This window comes from Empidonax traillii, unplaced genomic scaffold, assembly GCF_003031625.1.
Source record: "Empidonax traillii isolate 1590-97213 ecotype Southwest subspecies unplaced genomic scaffold, ASM303162v1 scaffold1340:size210426, whole genome shotgun sequence".
Lineage (NCBI taxonomy): Eukaryota > Metazoa > Chordata > Aves > Passeriformes > Tyrannidae > Empidonax > Empidonax traillii.
In genome coordinates this window covers 148922-173369 of record NW_020956533.1, presented here as the reverse complement: position 1 = coordinate 173369, position 24448 = coordinate 148922, and the positions used below count along the sequence as shown (strand labels likewise).

At 50.3% G+C, this 24448-nt stretch overlaps 2 protein-coding genes across 12 annotated transcripts; one reads left to right on the top strand and one right to left on the bottom strand.

Moving 5' to 3' along the window:
- Positions 1–711: 711 nt before the first annotated feature.
- On the top strand, positions 712–9580 carry LOC114069704 (von Willebrand factor A domain-containing protein 5A-like). Of its 10 annotated transcripts, none has more exons than XM_027906683.1 (18): positions 1597–1753; positions 2349–2407; positions 2689–2936; positions 3042–3264; positions 3617–3759; positions 3918–4032; positions 4462–4589; positions 4849–4937; positions 5377–5521; positions 5797–5876; positions 6353–6464; positions 6802–6966; positions 7109–7212; positions 7547–7728; positions 7908–8114; positions 8616–8839; positions 9029–9155; positions 9320–9580. In XM_027906683.1, the coding sequence occupies exons 1-18, from the start codon at positions 1725–1727 to the stop codon at positions 9397–9399; spliced, it is 2460 nt and encodes an 819-aa protein (XP_027762484.1). In that variant the 5' UTR covers positions 1597–1724; the 3' UTR covers positions 9400–9580. The 10 variants fall into 10 exon arrangements, with proteins under 10 accessions (XP_027762477.1, XP_027762484.1, XP_027762481.1 ...); XM_027906680.1 differs by having other exon boundaries at positions 7091–7212; XM_027906675.1 differs by having other exon boundaries at positions 2689–3264; positions 7091–7212.
- Positions 9581–20762: 11182 nt separating this feature from the next.
- SDR39U1 (short chain dehydrogenase/reductase family 39U member 1) lies at positions 20763–24324 on the bottom strand. 2 transcript variants are annotated; one of them, XM_027906669.1, is made up of 4 exons: positions 24200–24324; positions 23783–23865; positions 21873–22016; positions 20763–21649 (listed from the first exon to the last, which is right to left on the bottom strand). In XM_027906669.1, the coding sequence occupies exons 1-4, from the start codon at positions 24235–24237 to the stop codon at positions 21234–21236; spliced, it is 681 nt and encodes a 226-aa protein (XP_027762470.1). In that variant the 5' UTR covers positions 24238–24324; the 3' UTR covers positions 20763–21233. The 2 variants fall into 2 exon arrangements, with proteins under 2 accessions (XP_027762470.1, XP_027762469.1); XM_027906668.1 differs by lacking the exon at positions 24200–24324 and adding an exon at positions 24034–24183.
- Between the last annotated feature and the right edge of the window lie 124 nt (positions 24325–24448).

The window sequence follows — 24448 nt, the reverse complement described above, 5'->3', positions numbered from 1 at the left end:
CAGGGAAGGAAGAGTGTGGGTTGGCTGGGAGGAAGGAGGAGATGCACCATCCCAATTCAGCAGGTGAGAAGAAACACCCATGTCAAATGTAGTATATTTGGTATATATTACACTTGTCTGCCAATTCTTCCCATTCCTCAGCTGGCCAGCAGGCCAGTTTTGCTTCTTTGCAATTCAGTGTCCACTTAACAGCCTGGCACTAATCAGTGAATGGACCTCCAAATCTGCAGCCAGCACTGCAGGCCTGGCAGGGGACAGGCTGGAGTGCCACCTCCCTGGGTGACACAGACGAGACTGGTCTGATTGCAGGGGCCCTTGGCAGCCGCTGCCCATTGTGTCAGATGTGAGGACAGAGTGGAAGGGCCCGGGGGCGGGGGCAGGTTCGGCACACCCGGTCCTGCCGGGGCTCTGCAGTCCCGTCCGTGGCCGTGCCCGGATCAACCCGCGCGGGGGATGCTCAGCCCGTGGGTGCCGCGGCCCGCAGCGCAGCGGGGAGGGGGATCCAGGGACCCGGTCAGACCCCTCCGCCGGGGTGTCCCTCACCCATCCCCATCCCCCAACCTCCCAGGCTCCCCGATATCCAGGATCTCCACAGCCCGCATGGAGGTTTGCAGCGATCTGTCTCCGCCCCCGGCCCTGCCTCCCTCCGGCCCGTCCGTCTGTCCGACTGCCCCCGCCTCTCCCCATCACAGTCACCGCTCAGCTGACGTAGCACTGCATCTCCCTGTCTGCCCGGACACCTCTCGTTCTGTCTTTCCATCTCTCTCTCCCTCCCTCTTCCATCTCTCCCTCCGTCAGTCGCTCTCTGCTGGCTCTGGCCTTGGTTCTGGTGAGTGTCTACTTGGTTGTGCTTCACCTCGTTATTCTGATCCTCTTCTCTGTGAACTGTCCTTGTTTACATGGAGAGCTGGTGCTTCATCAGTTCATCCCCCTGACCATCCCTCACCCTTTTCCCCCCAGGACTTACACCGTATTTGCTCTGGCTGTCCACCCTGTCAGCGTGATGGCAGGGTAGGGATGTTTCTGGTGCTTCCCACCCTGACATCCGAGAGCAGAAATGGGAAATTGAGGCATGTCTGAACCAGAGAGATTTATGTGGAAGGGTTTGGGATGGAGGGCATTCCCTTACACCTTCTGGCATTGGCCTGAAGACAGCCAGATATCACACCTTCCCCCACTGCCTTTCAGGGAATCGCTCTGCAATCATGGAATACCTGAACCTAACCTCATTTCTCTCTTCATCATATTCCCATTATTATCTAGACTTTCAACCTGCCCTCACAAGCTACTCCATGAACATATCCTCACAATAGCTATCCCTTGTGCAGCTGCACTCACACAATACTGTTTGGGATGGGTACCTGCCCATCCATCCATTTCAACAAAAATTCTTATGTCTCTCTGATTGTCCACCCATACATCCGTCTGTCCTAAAATGGACCTTAACTGCCAGTCCCTTCCATCCATCCACCCATCCATTCACCTATCCAGTCTTTCTTTCACACCTTCTCCCCTTGCTATCTCTCATTTCTCTGGTGAATAAAAGAGGTGGACATGAGCCAGCACCCTGTGCTGGCAGTTCAGAAGGCCAACTGCATCCTGGGCTGCATCAAAAGAGGTGTGGCCATCAGGTTGAAGGGGGGGATTGTCCCCTTCTTCTCTCCCCTCATGAGACCCTACCTGGAGCACTGTGTACAGGTCTGGGGTCCTCAGCACAAGAAGTCATGGACCTCTTAAAGAGGGTCCAGAGGAGGTCTTGCAGATACTCAGAGTGCTGGAGTACCTCTGCTCTGGAGACAGGCTGAGACAGCCAGGGGTGTTTAACCTGGGGAAGAGAAGGCACTGGGAAGACCTCGTTGTGGCCTTTCAGTATTTAAAGGGAGCTTATAAAAACAACAAAGTGCAACTTTTACATGGGCAGGTACTCTGGTAGGACAAGGGAGAATGACTTTAAACTAGAGGAGGGGAGACTGTGTTAGACATTAGAAGGAAATTCTTTACCCAGAGGGTGGGGAGGCCCTGGCACAAGTTGCTCAGAGAAGCTGTGGATGCCCCATCCCTGGAAATATTGAAGGCCAGATTGGAGAGGGCTTGAACAATCTGAAACCACTGATAATTCTGTGATTCTTCAAGATTCTCCCATGGTGGGGATGTGGTGCAGAAACACTCCTGGTGACATCTCAGTGCAAATGAACAGGCACATCTGAATCCCTGGGTTTTCTCTGGCAGGGCACAGTGGGTTGGGGCTTTCCTCTATATGTGTAGGGATGGGCAAATGACAAGGATCATCAGATAGGGGCTGCCTGGTGTGAATCTCTCCTCTTACATATGACCTTCCTTCTCTGCAGGTCTCCAGAAATGTGGCGTCAAAGCTTTGGACTTCTAGGAAAATCCTACACCCATGACAGTGAGCTGGGGATCAGACAGGGACATCTGGGGGATGTGGGATGCTCCCAAAGTGAAACAAAGAAAGAAGGAGGTTGGGCAGCCTTAGAGGGAAATAGCTGGACTGGATCTTCCCAGAGTGAAACTAGGATGGGAATGATCAAGAGCATTTCCACAGAAAATGGATGGAAAACAGAGATCTGGAGGAAAAGGGAACCTGAGAGGATGGGAGGCATCTGGTCTTGGTTTCCAGGGTGGGACCTTCATGTGTGCCTGATTGAAAGTTTGCATGTCTCTCTACAGCAATGGGATCCTTTTTGCTGGGGAAGTGGCTCTACACATCCCTGTACTCAGTGCCTCTGTGTAGTGCTGTGGTAGATGTTGCTATCCAGGATTATGTGGCTGATGTGGCCTCAGAACTCACGTACCAGAACAAGAGTGCCATCTCCACAGAAGTCCTCTTTGCCTTCCCCTTGGGCCCACAGATGTCCATATACTCCTTCCAGGCCTGCAGTGAGGATGCCAAGGTCCAGGCCATGCTGCAGGATGAGGTACGAGCATCCAGGCACGAACAGGCAAACCCCCACAGGGGTGTGGGAGGAGCAGCCCATGGTCTGCCTGGTGATCAGCTCTCTGTGCTTCCCCTTCCCACCCAGGCCCAGCAGCTTCATGAGGCTACAGGGAGCTGGGAGGATCTGGAATACCTTCAGGATCACTCTAGGTACCCAGGCGAGGTGTTTGCCTGCTTCCTGGGCACACTGTCCCCCGGCAGGGAGCTGGTGGTGACGCTCCGCTATGTCCAGGAGCTGTCACGGGAGCCGGATGGAGCAGCACGGTTTGTGCTGCCACACACCCTGCACCCCTACACAGAACTCCACGGTGAGTGAGCCTTCAGGGAACCTGCCATCCCAGTCACACACCACGTCAAAGGGACACTCCTCGTGTATTTACGAACACACCTGATGCAACTTCACTTTACATCCACAGGGGACCCACATTTTTCCCCCCTGCCGCCCTTGGGCAGATCCACATAACCTTCCTTGAACACCAGGAGGGGATCCACACCTCCCACACACATTTCCCATAAACAGACTCATGGACCCCTCTAAGCACTCACTGATAACCCCCAATTGTCTCCACATGTCATAAATATGGATGCCAAATGCTGTCCACCTGCCCACTCCTGCAGGGACAGCCTGTGCCCTACCTAGTACCATGTTTCTCCTTGCAGCCTGGAACTGTCTCAGTAGCCAGCTGCCCTACAGCCTGCTGCTCACGGCTAGCCTGCAGTCCCCCCGTGGAGTGGCCGATGTCCAGGCCAACTGCTCCCTCACCCCTTTGATCTACACTGTCCAGGACCGCAGCACTGCCCAGGTTTGCTCTCCTGAGTGTAAGGATCCCAGGGGAAGCTGGGGATGTATGTCAACACTGAGAAACAGGGGATGGGATGAGAAACTGGGATCAGTGCCTGTGCTCTTGGTCCAAAGATGGGTCTGGTCCCTCCTGTGTATCACCAGGCATCTGTTCTTCAGGTCTCACTGGATGGCAGCCCCCCAGGACAGCATGATTTGGAGCTACTGGTGTATTTTGGAGACCCCAGTGCAGTCAGTGCTGTGGTGGAGAAGGGAAACCCTGAGGCCCCTCCAGGTGAGTGCAGCTGGAGAGGGAATATGAGGGCAGCTCTGACAGAAGGCATAGGGATATACTGAGACACTTGGGATTCTGGGGGATAAGAAGTCATTGGACACTGTTTTGAGAATGGAAGGCACTCAGATGGAATCAATTGGGTCCTGGGTTGTTACTGTGGAATGCTGGGGAAACTGTTATGAGGTATCAGATACAGCAGGATGTGTAACAGGAGGTTTTATGTTAGAGATCACTGGCCAGCTCTGTTGGAGGCACTGGGTTGAAATACATGAGCTGTGCAATTTGCAGACAGTGCAGCAGTGCACTGAGGTACCAGTGTGGGGCATCACAGCCTCTGGGACGGGGGAAGCTGAAAGCACGATGAGAGTCAGAAGCAGGACAAAGAGGAGGGTCCCTATCTGGCCTTTATCTCATTCCTTTCTCCTCCAGGCTCCCTGCTTGGTGATCCCATGGTTTTGGTGACACTGGCACCCAGCATCCCTGAGGCAGTGCCTGGGCAGCGCCAGTCTGGAGAGTTCATCTTCCTCCTGGACACCACTTTCCTTGAGCGTGCCCAGGTACCCTTGCAGAGCACGGACCAGGGTAGAGGAGCAGGTTGACAGCCACAGCAGGCATTTAGAGAGGCACAGAGATGTGAGTAGGGACTGGTGGGACTTGAAATGGTCCTGAAATATCTTGGGTGCCCAGGGGACTTCAGGACACTGTCTTGGGTCATCCAGGGGAGTCCAGTGGCTTTGGGAGGATGAGTCTATGGTCAAAGGTATCCACTACCCCCACAAGTGCCTCCCATGACCTGCCTGCTGTGTCTTTCCACAGGACTCCCTGCTCTTCCTCCTCAAAAGCCTGCCTCTGGGTTGCTACTTCAACATCTACTGCTATGAAGCAGCATCTGTGGGCATCTACCCGTGAGCAAACATGGGGCAGGCTGGGTGCTGTGGGGCTGCAAAGGGTCCTTGTGGGTATGGCTGGATACTGCGGGGCATGGCTGGGTGCTGTGGCACTGACATGGGCACTATGGGGCAGAGTTAGAAGCTGGAGGGCAGGTGTACATGCTCTGAAATTGGCTAGCGAGTATGGGGCAAGGTTGAATGCTGGAGGGCATGAGTGACTGCTCTTAGGGCAAGGCTGGATTTTGGGATGGCATCCTGGCTTTATGGAATAGCACCTCTTGGGGTTCTGTTGAGCAGTCCTGTAGGAATTATGAAACAAGGTTTCTTCAAGAACTAGTGTGGGGTAGGGACTTGCAGAGGAATCTGGGGCATAGCTGTGGGAAGTGCTGCAGAGCAGAGTTTCAGAGAGAACTAGGGGGGGCACAGAGCTCCAAACATGCTGTGCTTCCTGCAGGCAAAGTGTTGAATATACTCAGGACAACGTGACCGAGGCCATGCGGCGCATCCCTTCCACCGGCTCCACTCCGGGTGACACCAACCTGCTCGGGACCCTCCGCACCATCCACGGCACCCCTCGCCCCCCCGGGCATGCACGCCAGGTCTGGGGCAGGAGCATGAGGGGCAGGGGGAGGTGACCTGGGGAGAGAGGACACGCCAGTGTGGGTGAAAGGACCCACCAGAAGTATACTGGTGTCTGTCAGGGAATGGAGAAGTGGGTCTGTAACTTTGGGGTTTCTGTCCCTCAGTATCTCTCCCTGGGGTAGTTTTTGTACAGGACCACTCTTCTTGGCCCCTCTCTCCAGTTTAAGGGCCTGCTTTACCCATTTTGGGGTCCCTGTGGAGGACCCCGCTACTCATGTTTGCTGTCTCTCAGCTCTTCATCTTCATGACTGGGCTACCCTCTGACAAGGAAGCCATCGCAGCTGAGGTCTGTCGGCATCGCAACAGCCACCGGTAATGGGGATTCTCTGTCCTGGGTCCTCCAGTTACCTTTTGGTTGTCCAGTCATTTCCATCCCAGATGAGGGCTCCTGTGCATTAGTGCCTGTTCCAATCCTTGAGCTCCTTCAGTATCCCAAAGACCCTTCTCAGTCAGCTCTCCAGTGCCAAGACCCCATAAGGGACTTGCTTACTACTCTCACAACCAAGGCATCCTCCCCAGAGTGAGCAGGGAGACTGAGGCACAGGGCTTGTATACCCCAATGTGCCCCCAAGCTCTGCTCCAGCCCCGTGAGAGCCCCAGCTCTCCTCTGCAAGCTCCCTGTCTAACCCCAGCTCCAACCCAGTCCCTCACTCCCTGCTCTTCTTCCTGATCCTTTGTTCTGCACCCTGGCTTTCTTCCGCCAGCGTTAACTCCAGCCTGTGTAACCCAGCATAGTTGCATCCATCTCTGGCTCTCATTTCTGACATCTTTCCCTACTTTTCCCATAGGTGTTTCTCCTTCTCCTTCTCTGAGGACAGCGCTGCCCTGGCTACAGCCCTGGCCAGGGAGACAGGGGGTGAAGCTACCTACGTCTCCTCCAACAACAGTATGACAGCTGTGGTAGGAACCCAGGAGCCCTAGCAGGTTCCCCTCTATTCCACAGACATGCTGACTTCCAATCACCGCAGCACATGAACTACCCACACACAACAATTGAGACCCAGCTGCCCCAAGAACCCAGGCACACAGACTGCCCCAAGAACCCAGGCACACAGACTGCCCCTGACTGTACCCCATGGACAACCCGGGGCTCTGGGCTTCTGCAGACCTGTAACCACAGATCTGGCTGTGCCCAGGGAATCCAGGTGGTGCAGGCTACTCCACACATTCCACTGTCCCCCACAGAACCCTGACACTGAGAGCCAAGTTGCTGCAAAAGATGATGTTCTGCCCTCAGGTGTTGCAGTGCCTGAAGAGGGCCCTCAAGCCAGCAGCTGAAGTAGTCTCTCTGAGCTGGACCCTGCCACGTGGCCTGGAGGTTGAAGTGCTGGGGGGTACCCCTCAGTTTATCTTTCAAGGTCAACACAGTCTTCTCTATGCCCAGATCCATGGACAGGCACAGGTGAGAGCTGGGACCACAGTCACCCTCAGCTATCTCCCAATAGCCTCCCAGTAACCACCAGTAATCTTTCAGTAATTTTCCAATATCCCATAGTAACCATCTTGTCCCCAGTAATCTCCAGTAGCTTCCCATGTGTTTCCAGGATATGATGGGGGCCAAGGGAGTCATGACTTTGCAGTGCAGCCTGGATGGCCAGGATGTCACTCACAGGATTGAATTCCCACTCTGCTCACAGGGAGATGGAAGGTGAGAGCCTATCCTCAGGGAAGATGCATTCCCCTCATTTCTAACACGGACTCCAACTGAGAGGGGGCACAGATAACTTGCACATTTCCACCTTCCACACACCATCACAAACCTTCAGAGAACCCAGGTGTCCAAGTGTGCCCTCCTTTCCTGCTTTGACCCCACAGGGATAAGACCCAGGCACCTGGGCACCACTTTCCTCCAGACAGACAAGGACCCAGGCATCCAGGTTTTCCCTCTGTCCATCCTCAGCCCTGAGGAGAGAGAACCCAGGTGTCCAGGCTCTTTCCTCAGTACAGAGATGATTCAGGTGCTTACCCCACTCTGTTCCCAGGCTGGCTGGGCATCGTCTGGCTGCAAGGTCCTTACTGCAGAGGTTGTTGCCCGAGGCTGCAAGTGGGTCAGAGGATGAACCCAGGCATCGTGCAGTGGAGATCAGCCTTGCCTCAGGGATCATCTGCCCCTTTACCAGCTATGTGGGCATTCGTACATCACAGAGGGTCCCCTGGTACCAAGGTAAGGAAAGCCACCAGCAGAAAAGAGCTGGTGGGGCAGCTCCATGCGATGTCCTTATTCCACTGGTGCTGGAACCTCAGCGGTGGGGCACTTCCAGGTTCCTGGGGCAGGCCCCATCACCACCAGGTGCTTCTTTCCCATGTGATTAATTTGGTCCCTTTTCCTGTTTGCTCTCAAAGGGCCTCTGGCACTGTTGGCACCCTGGCAGTCACACATCTCCTGCCAGATGGTTGAGCTTCGTGGCTCGTGTAAGGCCTCTTCGTGCTATCCTGTGACCGTGTGGGTCCCACCTGGCTGGCTGACAGTGGTGCAGGAGTCGTGGCGTGCCCTCCGTCAACTCACCTGTGGCATCGCTGCCCTGCCCAACCGGGGGGCTTGCTCAAAACGTATGGGGCCTTGACCCAGATGGGAGATGTAGGGAGAATCCGCTGTCTTACAGGAGGGTTATGGTGCCAAGTCTTGCTCATGGTGTGGAAACCCATGAATTTTGCCTTTAATCTTGCCTTAGTTACCCTCGTATCTGAAAGTCCTTCAGTAAATACAAGGCCCAGCTCAGGGACACCGAGGGAGGGGGCAGGGATGGTGCTGAACCATACACACACGTTCGAACAAAATTTGTTGGGGTGTATCAAGAGAGGTAGGTATTGGGACATAGCTGGCCAGGAATGCAAGGAGAAGAGGTAATGCTCAAGGCTGGGGATGACTTAAGGGTGTCCAGAAGGGGCTAAGGATTGGATTGCTTTGGAGACATGTAGGGGGGACTCTGGGAAGCAGGAAGCTGCCCAAAGGAGAGCAGAAATAATGTCCTGGGGCATTGCACAGAGGAGTAGAGAGGAGTCAGCTTCCTGTGATTTTCCCAGTACTCCTGTTCACATCTTCTCCCACAGCATATAAACCACTACCAGCATCTGTTTCTTCTCTCAAGTATGTGGATCCTACAGCATATGTGTTGTGCTCTCCAATTTTTGCACCATGGTCCACTGAAGCCATTGCTGAGTGCCAGAAGCTGGTAGTGCTGCAGAGTGAAGATGGCTCCTGGGCCCTCAGCTCAGGACTGGCCTCTGTGCTGGAGGTTGATGAAGCTGAAATCAAGAGAAAGATGCCTGGTGAGGTAATGGGGGAACCTCTTATGTTGACAGTGGGACAGTGGGGCAGTGGGAAAACCTTGGGTGGTAGCAACACTGGCATCCCAAGGGATGAATGAAGGGATCAGAAACCATAAGCTCCAATGGATGAGGGGAAGCAGTGAGGGGACAGGCGAGATGTCAGCAGTGCATGGCAGTCCATTGCTTTCCTACAGGTCATGGAACCAAGCATTTGGGCTACGGTGCTGGCTGTGACCTGGCTGCACAGACCTGACAAATGTTACCAAGACTACTGTGAACTTCTGGAGGCCAAGGCCGTGACCTGGCTGTGCAGCCGAGCTGGTGAGCTTTAAGCGTCCTTTTCCTGCTGATTCCCTTCTCTGTCCAGTGGGACCTGCCATGATTTCCTGCGGGCACATGAAGAAGTCCTGTGTCCCCTTGCTTCTTCCACCTGTGGGCTCTTCCCCCCTGCCTGAGCCGTCTAGAGCCTCTGTCCCTGTCTGCAGGGTCCCAGCTGGACAAGTGCCTGGAGGCAGCCAACAACCTCCTTGGGAGCAGCACACAGCCAAGTACCTTCAGGCTCTGAGTTCACACCTGCCTTGATACAAACCAACAACACCTGCAGAGCTGAAAAGGGCCAGAAAGTATAACCCAAATTCACATACTGTGCTGGGATACCACTTTTGCTACCAGCTGGAGTCTTACATTACAGATTATTTATCTGCTTATATCTTATACTGCTTGGGCTGGATCTGTATCATGCTGAACTCCTCAAGAGAAAAGCTCCAATTCAGCCTCTTCAGAGTGTTTAGTCTGGGTGGAGGTGGGAGTGGGAATGAAGAATCACATTCTGTAGTACCTGCCCTTCCTCAATTAGACTTTGGCAAAATGGCTACTGGCTCCCACAAAGGTGATGCTTAGGGACATGGTTGGACCTAGCTGTGGACTTAGAAGTGCTGGTTTAACCATTGGACTCAAGGATCCTAAGGGTCTTTTCCAAACTAAATTATTTTATAATTCTATGGTTTCTGTTTTGACAAGAGAATACTTTGCACACTAGAAAAGATCAGTGTTTAGAGGTGTCAACAGGAGGTACCATTGCAGAGGCTCACAATGAAGGACTCCTGCTGCACCTCAGTTGCTGATTTGCTTTATCCTGAAAGTCCATATTGTGTCAGGAACTCCCATATCTTTCCTTTGCTATGTAAACCAATCATTCTGTAAGTTAACGGTCATCCTCATCAGACTCAGCCCATCATAAGGCTTAAAAGAGCTCAAGTGATATGAGACTGATTAAAAAATTATCAGTATGTTGGAGGTGGAACTGCAGGAGCTTTTGATTAACAAACCAGTCGTGCAGTCTCTGCCTCTGGGTCCTTAATTCATGGGTGTCACTTCATGTTGGCAAAGTCTCTGCTTCTCTTCCCAATAAACACTGAATCTTCTGTAATGCAAAAGGTGTAACATAGCCTTGATTTCTCTTGGCCTTATGATGCTTCCTTCCAGGGACTATCTATGATCCACCAGGAGGGATGGGAAAGGACGTCCTGTGTATTGTAATACACAAAATAAGCTGCTGCCATCGGTCTTGGAAGAGCACAGAGTTCTAGGTTAGCAGGACAGGAGCTGAGGACTTGTCAGACTTTTTCTAGACACCTTTTACCTTTATTTCAGCTTTATTCCAGTGCTTGTAGCAACCTGTAGCAACCCTTTGCCCACCAGATACATGACTGATACCTAATTTATTCTACCTGAATTATTCTAGGAGAAAAGTTTTCAGGTGATTAATGTTGAACTTGGTTTTAGCTTTAACTTTTTAACTCCATTGGAGTTTACATCTGTGAAACTAAATGCTCTTCTCCCTTGAATATTCACCTCTGCTGTCTGGAGCAGACAGTGAAAATGTCTCTGTGCACTCAAACCAACCACTTGCCTTGGAAGTCCATGGGGAGACATAGGAGTCACTTTTCTCAGAGAAGCAAATGCCTTGGGAAATGTGCCCTTCCACACTCCTTGGGGTGCAGGAGGAGGAAAGAAGGGCACTGGGGACCTCACATTTTGGAGAGGCGAATCATGACTGTGATGAAATACCCGTACCTTAGCTTACTTCAGCCATCAACAAATGTATTGTTTATCCTCCAATATACTCCCAAGGGTGGTTCATCTGATGGAACTTAATCAGTTTACATGGCCTGGAAGAATACCAGGGTCTGCTTTCTCCCTCCTGACCATTGGAAAGGCTGAGAAGGCAGCCCCAGTGACCCACACAGCTGCCAAATTCTGAAGGTATTAACCCCATTATGGTCTTCTGCAAGATTGGAGCTGAGTGCCCTTCTCAGAGCCTCATCAGGTTCTGCAGCAGTTTAGAAAAGCCAGTGTTTGCTGCCCCACCCCAGTTTCCTTTCTTAGAGCAGGCTGAAATGCTTTGGAGGTTTGGGAAAGGACAACCATCACCCAAGATGTAGAAACAGCCTGTGCCAGCTCATAACTTTCACCTTCCACAGAGATACACTCGTGCAGCGCTCCCTTCCTGAAATCCTAAGGGAAAGACATTCCAGGACACTGATTACAACCATAACATTAGGAAATGGCATCCAGCTGCTTCAGGCCCAGAGCTCCATCTGTGGAAGGAAAAGTGAAAGAGCTAAACTTTTTACTGTGAGAGAAAGGTTTTCAGACCGAATAGGGAGGGAAGTGACATGGGACAGAACAGGTGACAGCCAGGCCTGAGTCTTCATTTCCAGGCACTACCACAGGAAAGGTCCTCATGCTCTTCATTCAGTGTTGAATGAGGGAACCTCTCCTAACTGGACTTGTCATCAGTGTCTCCAGACACAGTTCATCCTGGCCTGGGGGAAAGTTGTAATAAACTTTGGGACCATCACTTTTTTGAAAAAAATTTTTCAACCCGAGACTTTTACGGACCACCTGGGTGCTTTCCCACCTCCCTGTAAAAGCTCAAAAGGAAGAAAACTAGCAGTAATATCATTGTGCTTACCCACAACTGTTACAGTTCTACCTTTTTGCTTTGTCCTAGTGAATTTTCCCATGCCAACATCTTCTTGCTAGCAAACTAAGACGCTGTTGTCAGGTGAGGCCTGGGCTTAACGCCTACTTCACTGGACTGCTAAATAACCTCGACACAGCAGGTAAACTGAGTAAGGGAAAGCCCGGGGGGGGGGGGGGGGGGTGGGCTCAGCAGGGACCGCCCCCTCCGCTCCAACAGCGCCCCCTGCCGGCCGCGGTGACAACTGCCCCGAAAGGCAAAAAGGACTGAATTGTTTTCGGGGACAGTCTGGTTACAGGATTGGTTACAGGATTATTGCTTGCTTCTGTTGTGTTACCTAAGTATATACAGACATATATTCTTTACTAAAGAGCTGTTATTTTTCTTTTCCACACCTTTTCAACTGGAGCCTCTTAATTTTGAAGTTATAATTACTCAAAGGGAGGAGCTTGGTTTTTCTCATATCCCACCCTCCTTAGCAAACATTTCTGTCTCATTATACTGAGATAACAACATTGGAAAACTCTTGGATAAAGTCTGGCCGGAGGGTTCTGTTCCTCATGCACAGGTGCTACTGGATGCTTCTTTCCCACTTCACTCCCTGTTTACTCAGCCTCTTACTGGCAATATGGATCACAGTGTCCCAAAGCCATAGTTAAAAGCTCAGAGGAACTCGGTACTGTAGTGCCAGTTCTTCTACTGGCAGAAGAAAGGGCAGCTGACATGACATCAGCTATGTGTTTTCCTCAGTTTTTTTTCATGGCACAGGGTTTTCAAGATCATTCAACCTAACAGGTTGAGGTGTCTAGAGAAGATCTTTTCCTCCTGTACTGCACTCCGAGGTGCTGTTGTGCTGTGGTAAGAAAAGCACTCAGACTCTCTAAGCAATTTATTATATGGTGGGGTTTTCACTGATGATTTTCTTGCTACTCTCACTCCAGGACATTTGAGCTGGCCTTGAGAAGCCCAGGCTGGAGCAGGTGGGTGCAGGAAGGAGGCTGCAACCCCGTGTGAGGACCAGGATGGAGCAGGTCCTGGCAGGGACCTGCAGCCTGTGCAGAGGGAAGCCCAGGCTGGTGCAGGTTTGCCCCAGGTAGGACTCGTGGCCCTGGAGGGAACCCACGCCGGTTCAGCTCATTCCTGAAGGACTGACCCCATGGAGTCAGTGAATCTGAGATTTAAACCTTCTCTTGCTCATTAAGTTGCCTTTCTCCCGCTGATAGTAAAAGGAATTCTGTCCTTTTCACCTGGGAAAAACATACTGGGAGTAACTTCAGGCATAGCAGTTGGCCTGTTAAAACCTGAGCAAATGCCCATTCCTTTTTTGTTCCATAGAGAGTGATACGTACCTCCACGGGGCAACTCATCTGTCTGCTGGAAAGGAGTGTTCCTAGGATGAGATTTCTCCAAGAACCCTGTCCTTTTTGTGCACTACGCATGGAGCCCCTACAGGGAATGTGAACACAGCTGCATGTGTGCAGATGCTTTCTCTCTAATAACATTATCCTTCACAAATAATCCCTTGCTTGTAGGTGCCCTTTCTGACAAGAGGGGAAAAGAAAAATTGAAAACACTGCCTGGAAAAGGGGAATGGGAAAACCAGATGTCACAGAGAGTTTCTCCTGCTGGGATTCAGGAGCACACCTGATTCCAGGTGCTTCTCCTTCTCTCTCTGTTTGTGCTCAGGAACATCTTCATCATTGTGCTGGTGGTGACACAGCAGCACCCCACAGCCCAGTGTATTTCTTTTCAGTGGAAATGTGCAACTTGGAGATCTGCTAAATTTCCATCTAACATGCCCAGGCTGCTGACTGGTGACAGGACCACCTCTGCTCAGGCCTGTATGGCTTGGCTCTATTTCTCTGAATCTCTTGCAGTGTTACCTGCTGGCCACCATGTCCTACAGTCAGTACCTGGCCATATGTCACCCCATCCTGTGTACAAGCAGGATGAACTGCAAGGGGTGTTTCCGGCTCGTGGCTGGTTCTTGGCTTGCAGGAATGACTAGTTCCACAATCATCATATACATCTCAAACCAACTGAAGATTTGTGGCTCCAGCCCAATCAATCACTTCTGTATTTGATCTCTTTGTAGAGCTCTCCTCCAGTGACACAAGGTGCTGTAACGATCATCCCAGATACAGTCTTGACAGTTTTGTTCACCCTGGTGTCCTGTGTGTGCATTACAGATGCCATCCCCAGCATCCCATTGAACACCGGGAGGCAGAAGGGTTTCTCCACCGTGTGTGAGAAGTGAAAGCTTTCTCAGAGATCATTGTGGTCAGCATTTGTAAGGGACACTTCTGTGGCCTTCAAATAAACATATTGTCTATTTGCTGCCTGAGAAAACTGAACAAAATTTCCTTTTTCTACACCATCCTCATAGCCCTGGTCAACCCACTGTAAGCCTGAGGAAGAGAGTGGTCAAGCAAGCCTGGAAAAGCTATCAGGGAAGCTGTTGCCTGCACTGAGAGCACACTGGCTGTCACCATGGCCACTCCTATTTCTCCTCAAGACTGTAGGGTTGATGTGGAGGGAATATATGATGTACCAGGTACGTCTCTGAAGGTGTCTGGCTTTAAATCCCTGGGTGTTTGGGATAGTAAAAAAAAAAAAGGATATCAAGCATGTAGCCTAAAGGTGGTGAGACAAATGCCATAGAAAAACCTGATTAATAGTTTGTGAAAGCCTTTGAAGTGTGGGAAGAAAAAACATTCAGAGAACAAAACCCTTTGGTGTCTTGTTTTTGCCGGTGGAAATATTTGAAACTTCAAATGGAAGCCGATGTAGCTGAGGTAAAGCCCAAAATGAGGAATGCTTCTGTATGAAAGCTCTTTTGTCAGTTTGAACCAGGATCATCCTGTTTATTTACTGTTGTCAAAGAAACCCTGGTTCTATGCTGAATCAACATGAGCTGCTGCTTTTTGTTGAAAAAAAAAGCAGGGTTAGCTTGCTATGGGCACTGAGGAGAAAATGAGGCTGCACACACACAGAGTTCAATTTCAGGACTTGTCCACCCATCCTTTTCAGTGTTCCCCTTTTATTCATAATCTCTTGTAAGCAGCACCTGGTGTTTTTCTTTTAGTCCACTGGAATTCCTAGGATTGTCCCAAACCAGTGCCTTGATCCCACACATTCACACTCACATCATGTGATGGCTGTGTTCAGCCATGAGAGAAAAACACACACTATCATGCAGACTGTTTGAAGTAGTTTTCCACTTTGAGACATAACATTCTCTCTGTCAAACCACTTAGCCAAAGTCGATCCTCCTTTTTGATTCCAATTAACTAAATGCAGGTGCAGTGACTCAGCTTGTTCCCACAGTTTGCTTAATAAGCACCCAAAGTTTTTATCAGATCATTAATGCTCCTCCCCTCCTTTGCATATATAGGTATCTGCCTTTATTTCTGCATATCTGTGCACATTTCTGCATATATGTGCACAAAATACTCCTGGCCTGTCCTGTCTGTCCTCAGCTGTGCTGTCTATTCATAATCACCCAGCAACCTACATTTCTCCACAGTGAAAATAGCTTTGGCTTTTACTTTCTCTTGGCACTGAAGGAATATAATGTTTTAACTCCCAGTGGAAGCTTTCAACCCAAGTGTCAAACAAATCTCAGAACATCCAGAGCCCATCACCCATGGCCTCCCATTCAGAGCAAGTGGATGTGCTCCTTCCTTGTCCAAGGACTTCCTTCAGGAGAGCTGAGATGGGAACTAAGTGGGACAGAGACTTTCAGTTGTGAAATAGCAACCTAAAGTTTTTTGAGTTAGTTCAGGAGCAAGCTGCCACTGTACTAAGACAATATACTGTGGGAAAAGTTCTCAGAGCAGACAGCTTTGGGTGTCCTGTTCCCACAAGTATTTTGCAGTTACTGTACCAACTTATCAGCAGTTGTCACCAAAGCCATCTTACTCAGAGGAGCCTATGTAATCTTGCTCACAAATTTTAATCATCATTGCTACCCAAAATGAAAAAAAGCACAGGGAAACAAAGTATAGATCATTCTATTTTTTTAATCTGTAGGGCTACCATACTCAGCAACAGCTGAATTATCAGGTCTGTCTGAGAATTTGGGGCTCTTTTCATGACTCTTCACATGATTTATTTTCTGTTACAAGATACTCTGATTTTCCATGCTGATTTATAAATTCCTCTGCTGTCCCTGTCTGCCTGATATCCCTGCTTAGACACAAGGCCTCCTACTCCATGCTGGTCTAGCTTGAAGCCTACAGGTGAATAAAGACACATCTGCCAAGCACACCCAGGCTGTGGGGGACGCAGACACTCACCCCCTCACCAGGCACACGGTCTGTGGCCCACGATCCTGCTGCAGCTGCCAGCAGGACTCACACGGGTCCCCTGCATAAGGCTATGTGGAAGAATATCTGCTGCTTTAAGGGTATCTAGCCAAGGACCATCTCCACGCAAAAAAAAAAAAGAGATAGTAAGAAATGGAGAAAGCCATAAACATTACTGGGATATAACCTGACAGACAAATAAGGGAGGCAGTGATGAGAACCAAACCTGGTCAGTCACACTAATTGATGAGGGCATGTTGGAGTGTGAGAATGTTTAGTACAGTGAGTTTTATGTGATCAGAAACCACCTCAAATAGAACAAGAAGAAGAATGGAGACAATAAACTAAAATACAGACACAAACCTCACAAAAACAAACATGGAGACTACAAGAAGAAACAAGCCTGACCACTCACACTAATTGATGGGCTATCAAGAAACCACAGGTTCCCCTTCAGGGATGTGGACTTTGCAACTGTTAGAGATTGTGAAACAGGGGAGACCCTGGATGCAGTCACAGGCTGGAAGGGAATAGATAGAGATGTACAAAGCCATGAGGGGTGCACAGGGGACAGGGCAATGGGGTGTTGACAGGGGTATAAAAGGGGCTCCTCAGGTGTAGTTTGCAATAAGATGGCTTTGGGAGATCAGAAAGGGGAACAACATCTACACCTGTCCATACCAACTTTCACCATATACCCCTGAACAACTGAAGGCAGATTAGCACACTACCAAGTGAGAAAAAACACTATCCTGAAATATCGGAAGTAATGACAGGCCTTGTTTGGTCCTTTTGACTTGTCATAAAAGAAATCCTTGACCTTAGAAAGGAAATAACTGCATCGAATTATGGTATCCTTACCAATAGATTTTCTTTCCCTCCCTCCTGCCCGAGTACTACCAGTTTCAATTGTGAGGAATGTGCATGTCTTTGTCCATGTTTCTGAGACCGTGTGTGTGTGTGTTTTGAACCAATACATGCTCCATACAGATCAGTAGGAGAAGGGTGCAAGTATGTGGTTGGAGACTACATTATGGAATTTGGGAGCTACATGCTTGCTTTGAATTTCAGCTTCAGATTTACAATTTTTTAAGCTGTGAGAGAGGACATTTGGGTTAGACTGGGAAATCTATAGGAAGGGTAGTCGCAACATGCTCCTACAATCTCGGAAAATTGTCCCAGTCAAGTCTGAACCATGGTTCAGTGGAAATCAAGAGGTACAAGGAAGGGAAATGACAACTTCAATTAGGAAAACAGCAATGTCTTACAATTTGAGAAAGAATGTGTAGGGTGAATTAACAGTGCAAATGGTGTAGAACTATGAGTGGTTCTAAAAACTCAGAATTAAGCTGTCTTTGTTCCTGCAGTGCAACCCAGCAGTCAGCCCAAAGCTAACCACAAAGCAAGGCACCAGTGCAGGTCACTCAGCTCTGGTGGAATGAGACCAAAACCCCAGGACCCACCTGGCCGCAGACATCCCATGTCCCAGTGCCTGGAGAGATGTAGCTATCATACACTGGACTTGCCTGTACAAACTGACACACTTACAGAGGTGCTACTGATTTAAAGTGTCTCAGCATGTTCCTGCCTATTGCCTCTGACGAGGGGCAAGTGATTGCAGCCCCTGCACACACAGCCCCTCCAGTGCCCAGAGGGGTCATTGCCCCCATGGGCACAGCCCATAGGGAGGCCCATCTGGGCTTAAGCAGAGCAAGGAGGAGTGCAGCTTCTGCCAAAATTCCTGGCAGTGGGGTAGTATCAGGGGATGTGGAAGGAGCACGTCTGCTCGTTTAGGGATATCTGGTCACAGGAACCATAAACAACACAGAGATAAACCAGACACATGATGGGGAGCCAGACGTGATGAGAACAAACCTGATCAGTCACCTGAAGGGGTAAGGATGTGTGGAGGAAGGCTGAGAACATTTATTTTTAGAGCAGGGAAGGAAAGGGAGGGAAATAAAACAGAGAAAACCTGGCCAATTAACATTAACAAAGCAAATAACCAGAAAAAATGGCACCATTCACACCAGCTGATGAGCTCTCAAGAAGCTATAGGCAGCCAGGACTTTGCAACTAAGGATGCAAATTCGAATAGCCAGGATGTTGGATGTGTAGTTGAGGGAACAGGCAGGGAGCAGCCAAAAGGGGGTTAGACAGAAAAGGGTTCTAAGAGGCTGGCTGGGTATAAACCAGGGCCAGTCAGTGCTGGTCTGACTGGGCTCTACACGTGACCAACACAACCTGTCCTAGCTTATTCAATCTTTCCATAACTCTCTGCACAACCTCACTGCCCCATGGGAGCACCGCAAGGGCTAAGTGCCAGCTACTGGGGGGCCAGCATGCACGGATCTGGGACCAGTACTGAAGGCAGACGGGGCAGATAAGACCTGTGACGTGTTTAAGCCAAACACCATGAAGAGGCAACCTTTCAAAAATTCTGAGTTAAACATCCAGCTGGGGAGTCCAAGGCCTAGGAACTCTGCTTATAGCAGTCTTCTGTGGGATACAAACCCTCTTTCAGAAGAGCAGCAGATTGACAGTTCTTCTCCAGCCACCTTGTTTTAATTTCCAATCACAACCCAAAGCTATTGTAATCACCAAGGTATATACTGCTACAGAAACATCCTAACTGGGCTGGCTAATCAGCTTGGAGGACAGAAGGATGCTGCAGGCCACAGCATTTGTGAGAGATGACTGAAGCCTGAGCCCTATAAAGGCAGCTGGAGTAACTAGAGCAGCACTGCTGAGTGTCCCACAAGGAACTGGGTCTGTACCTCAGAGTAGGTCAGCCTGCTCTCATGGACAGGAGGCTGAAGAATATGGGAAGAAGAAACCTGCACCTAACTTACAGGCAACACAGACACAGTGCAAGCAAACCACATTTATCTCAGACCACGTTGCTTTCATGGCTATTCCTGAAGTACCATTTCACCTGCCTGTTCTTACACTGACTGCAAGGACTATCTCCAGTTACATCTAGACAGTCACATTGTAATTTTCCTGCCTGGAAAGCCAGCAGATTGCCATTCTATTTCCAGTATAGACTGAGCAAAGAGGCAAGAGAGTGGACTTCACCAAGACTGATCCTTCAGCTACTGCAACTACATTAACCTGACCTAAACCAGAAATACATGGACTGCTTTGTTCTGGATGGTTTCTTATTTCAGAAACAAAGCAGGTTTTTTTATCTGCCTGAACTACCTTTTAATGGAATTTTCTAGCCCCAAATTACATCACACTAGGAATATTTCCCCAGAAGCAGTGCTATACTGAATGTACCTGCTCTGTGGATTTCACAGAGGGTTAAGGGAAGCAAAGGGATACATTTCCTTACAGTATGAGACAATGAAATTGCAATCTTCTCCATGAGAGGTACTGCTCCCCAGGGCAGCCCAGGCAGCCTGGATATTCTCACTGCCCAGTCAGGGGGAAACCCCTGAGCACAAGTACCACCTCATGGGATGAACACAACAAAACCACACTGGTCTGAGATAAGTACAACGAAGGCAATAGCTGAAAATGCTCCTTCAGACTAAAGCAGTGACTTGCACTATCTCACAGCAAGATGAACCCAGTTTCTCCTCAGCACAAGCTTGGATGTAGTGGCCATTTAGCCAAGGCCTCAAGAGCAGTCCAGGGACCACGGTCCCATAGCACCCTTTTCCCTAAAAAAGTAGTGTTCTCCTTCATCCCTGCCACAGCACAAGGGGCATGCAACCCTGGAGGGGTGTAACTCTTGGGATCAGTCTCAGCTGGAGGTACTGACACATCAACTTGGTACCAGTCACAAGAAAAGAGCCTCCAAGCAATCTGTATTCAGCACCCTTTGTACTCCCAGAGATAACGGATCTGAATCTCACTGCATGATTGACATGGGTTAGAACTAACTGTGTGTGTGAAGAAGAGCTGGGCCTATACCTGCAGGAACACTGTAAGGCCTGCTGAGAGCACCTGGCAGGGCTGAGGGCCTGTAGCTGGGCTGTCAGTCAGGGCAGAGCTGAAGGCAGCCCACCCACACCACAGCCCTGCAGCCTGTGAGTGGCTACAGCACAACTCACTCTGGCCTGGAAAGCTCTAAATGGTGATATATCCCATCTGGGAGGGAAAACTGAACTCTGTAAATACATGAGACTCCATATGTGCCACCGCCTTCTTTCCTGCAGCCTGAACTATGTGAACCATCAGATTTTGTCAGTAACCATTTTTCCTTTTCTCTCTCTCTCCTCTTTTCCTTCTCTCTTTACTCTTTAATCCCTTTTCTTCTTTTACTCTTTCCCTGCTCTTGTGAGTAACACCACCAATGAACTGTGTTTCACTAAAGCTGGTATATTGATTGTTTGTAGTGAGTGTTTTCTGTGGAATGGGTTTTTGTGCTGAATGTTTTAGTGAAATGCTTTTTTCCTGGTTGTATTTTACTCCTGTAAAACCCTTTGCCAAAATATCTTATTTTCCTCACTAACATAAAAGAATTTCTCTTAGAGAAGAGTGTGTGACTCTTTCTCCAGACACTAATTTGAGGTTATAATGAAACAAAGGGCTTTTTACAAAGTCTTAAATAAAAATGTAACCACTCTGGGCATCTTATAGCTTAAAAACTGGAGTGTAACATCCTCTAAAGATGGATCTTCTCCCACAACCACTGAGACTGAGAAAGGCAAAGTAGAAGAGCATAAGTAGGTTTCTATGTCATCATGGAGGAAAGACAGGAGGGAAAACTTCAATGGAAGTATTACAAAGCTGATAATTACAACCAGTTTCATGCTGCCAGCCACCTCTCAGGGAAGAGGACATTACAGCCCCAGCTGCTTTGCCAGCAGTTCACATACATATTGTGGAAAAGGAAAGATATGCAATTCCACAGTCACAATCCTTAGAGGGGCTTGTGCCCTTCCCCAAATGCAGGTAACGCAGAGATTGCAGATGGCAGTAAGAGGGATGACTCAAACTGGGGGTGCACACAGGGAGGCAGATGGGGAAAACATCGCTCACCCTCTGTGGATGGGGATGGGGAAGGGGAAGTGTCCAGGGGCAGGGCTGCTCTCCTTCACCCAGGGGAACGCATGTGAGCTCACAAAAACAGGGCCCAGCCCAGCCGAGGAGGCCTCAAGCCACAATGTCCTTCAGAGCTCCAGCCAGGTCAGGGAAGATGAAGTGGTAGCCGCTTTCCAGGGTGCGTTTTGGCAGCACCCTCTGTCCCTCCAGTAGCATGACAGCCCGCTCTGCCCCAAAGGCAGCCCGCACAGCCCAGGCAGGCACTGGCAGCAGGGCTGGGCGCCCCAGGGCTGCAGCCAACTCCTGAGCAAAGGTGCCGTTGGAGGTGGCAGGGGAGGATGGGGCGACACCGTTGAGGACACCTCGCAGGCTCTCACTCTCCAGGGCGTGACACACGATCCCAGCCAGGTCCCGAATATGGATCCATGGGAAGGGCTGGAGCCCAGAGCCTAAGGGGCCTCCAAGTCCCAGACGGAAAGGCCAAAGCATCTGAGAGATTGCACCACCACCTCGACCCAGCACTACACCTGTGGGGACAAGAGAGTGACACCAGGTCCCCTGCCCAAAAGGGCAAAAGTGCCCTTCATGCCCAGACCTGCAAGCAGGAGACAATCCTTAGAGGGCTGGACTGGAACAAGACCCCAGCAAGAACAGACGGAAGAACTCGTGTCCTTTTCCCACCTCCTCACCCTCCTGCCCCCAAACCAAAGCAGAGTCACCCAAATAGGCCCCTCAGGGACCTGATCTCACCTGATCTCACCACAACTCCACGAGTTGGGCTCCCAGGGATGAGAGCTGCAGCCTCCCAGGAGCTCACCAGGCGTGAGAAGAAGTCGAAATCCCCTCCAGGACTGTCTTCAGTATACTCAGCTGTGGGGCTGGGACAGTAATAGCCTGAAGGGTAACAGCAGAAATGGGGTCAGAGTTGAATGATGAAACCAACCCCCCTTCCCCAACGGAGCCCAGAACTCCTATGAGAAAAGGCTGAAACAATTGGGATTGTTCAGCTTGGAAAGAAATGACTTCAGGGTGACCTACTTGTGGCCTTCCAGTGCCTGAAGAGAGCTGACAAGAAAGCTGAAGAAACACTATTTACAATGACTGACAGGAGAAGGGTGAATGGCTTCACACAGTAGGTTTAGACTGGATACAAGGAAGAAATTCTTCCCTGTGAGAGTGGGAAGGCACTGGCACAGGTTGTCCAGAGAAACTGTGGCTGCCCCATCCTTGAAAGCATTCAAGGCCAGGTTGGACGGGGCTTGGAGCTACCAGGTCTAATGGAAACTCTCTACCTATGGCACAGGGGTGGAACTGGATGGTCTTTAAGGTCCCTTCCAGTCCAAACCATTCTGGGATTCTATGATTTTCTGAACTCCATCACTCCACCAGGGACACCCCCACATGAACAGCACAGGGTCTCTCTAATGGCAGTGCTGATGAGTTTTTAAACTACTGATGTGCCCTACGAGTTCAGTGGGATACGCTGATACTGAGGTTGAGCTGGCAGCCCGAAAAGCCAAATAGGCCTGCAAGCAACACGCTGAACTGGCTGCACAGAATGGCACCTGCCCTAAAATTGGGCATTACAGAGGATAAACCACATCAGCTTTAAAGACTGTAGCAAGCAAAAATGCAAAGCTGCAGATATGCAGAGGGATTCAGCTGAGGCCATACAATTTGTCTAAACAAATTGGTTCTACAGGATACCTAAAGGCTTTCCCAGAAAAACACAGAAAAGATTCTGTCCTAATGACACCAAGAGAAAGCATAGGGACCCAAATTTCTCTTCAGCAGTACCAAAAAGCTGATCAAGGCTTGCCTAAACACAGTGACACTGATGGCAATAAAGCTGACTTTTCAGGGCAAGATGTGTTCCCCTGGAAGTGTGTTTCTGTCGGGAGGTAAAACCTCTTCAGGTCAGCACGAGTCATGTCCTGGCCAGACCCAACCAATACCTACGCCAGTGACGAGGACCCAAGCACGGGGTGGCTGTTCAGCATCAACAATGGCTTTGGCCAAGGTCTTTGTGGTCTCAACCCGGCTGCTGATGACTTCCCTGCAGAAGGCAGCACCCCATCTGGGAATGAGAGAGCCAGAGATGATACTCCTCACAAGGATAACCCAGGAAACAACAGCACCAAGGGGGGCCCCAGCAGACAAGCTGTGCTCACAAGCACAGAAGTCATGGGAACTCCCCCCACCCCAGAGCAGTGGGAGGACATGTGACCTTACAACCTAAATGCAGGGGAACTTTGGGAGATGGTGGCTTTTCACTTCCCTCAGAACACTGTGAGTTTTGGACTGCCTTAGGACAAAGGCAGCAGAGCAGCTGGACACCAGAGATGGTGTTCCTCACAGAAGTCAAACTTTGGTTCTGATTTTGCATTATCAAATGTAGGCATCTAATGCCCTTCTGGAAATATGGAACTAATTTTTCTGAATTCCAGCTGTAGATTCAGAATGGAACCTTTCTTCCAAAGGTCTCTCAGGACCTAACAGGCCAATAGAAATATTCTGGATATTTAAGGATACAGATGTCAACAGTTAGTTAACCCAAGAGCTTCCTGGACATGTTGTTTCCTCCCTTTCCACATTCTCTGACAACACAGGACTGTCTTGCCGTCACCTTGTCCCAACAGCACTGTGAGAGATCAAGTCACCTGCGGAAAGGGTTGAGCACATTTTCGCCAGCCAAGTTGACCACAGCATCGCACAGGGGCAGTCCAGTGCGGGACACCTCTTCCTAGGCAGGAGTAACAGAGACACCACATAGCAAGCCTGCCCTCTGCTCAGGCCTTCCCAACAGCCAAGCAGGGCAGGCTCCTCAGAACTCCAGCCAGTTCCTTTCTGACACTGCCTGGAGCACAAGCACAAATCGAGAAGGTTTTGCTCCTGGGAACTACAGTAGTACCCGCCCCAATGACTGTGACCCATGGAGCACCCAGGAGCCCAAAAGTACATCCACAGGAGCCAGTTTCCCTGCGGCAGATTCCCTCTATGCCATGGCAGGTCAGGGCAAGCTGGCTTGTTCCTTAGCCCTGCCACAGCTCCCTCCTGTGACCGCTCTCCTCTCGCACCCAGCTGATCCGATCCTTGCCCCCCTGTCGAGACACATGGGTCACTTGGTGCCCGCGGCTCCGCAGCAGCTGGGTCAGGGCTCTGCCCACGAAGCCAGTCCCTCCACCTGGGGAGAGACAGACAGGCCGTCACCCGGGACCGCGGCTGGGGGGCATCACTGCGGGCCAGGGAGCCCCCGCCGGGCCCCGCACCACGGGCGGGACACGGAGCTGGCTACCTGCAGAGCTGCGTCCCGATCACAGGGCCCG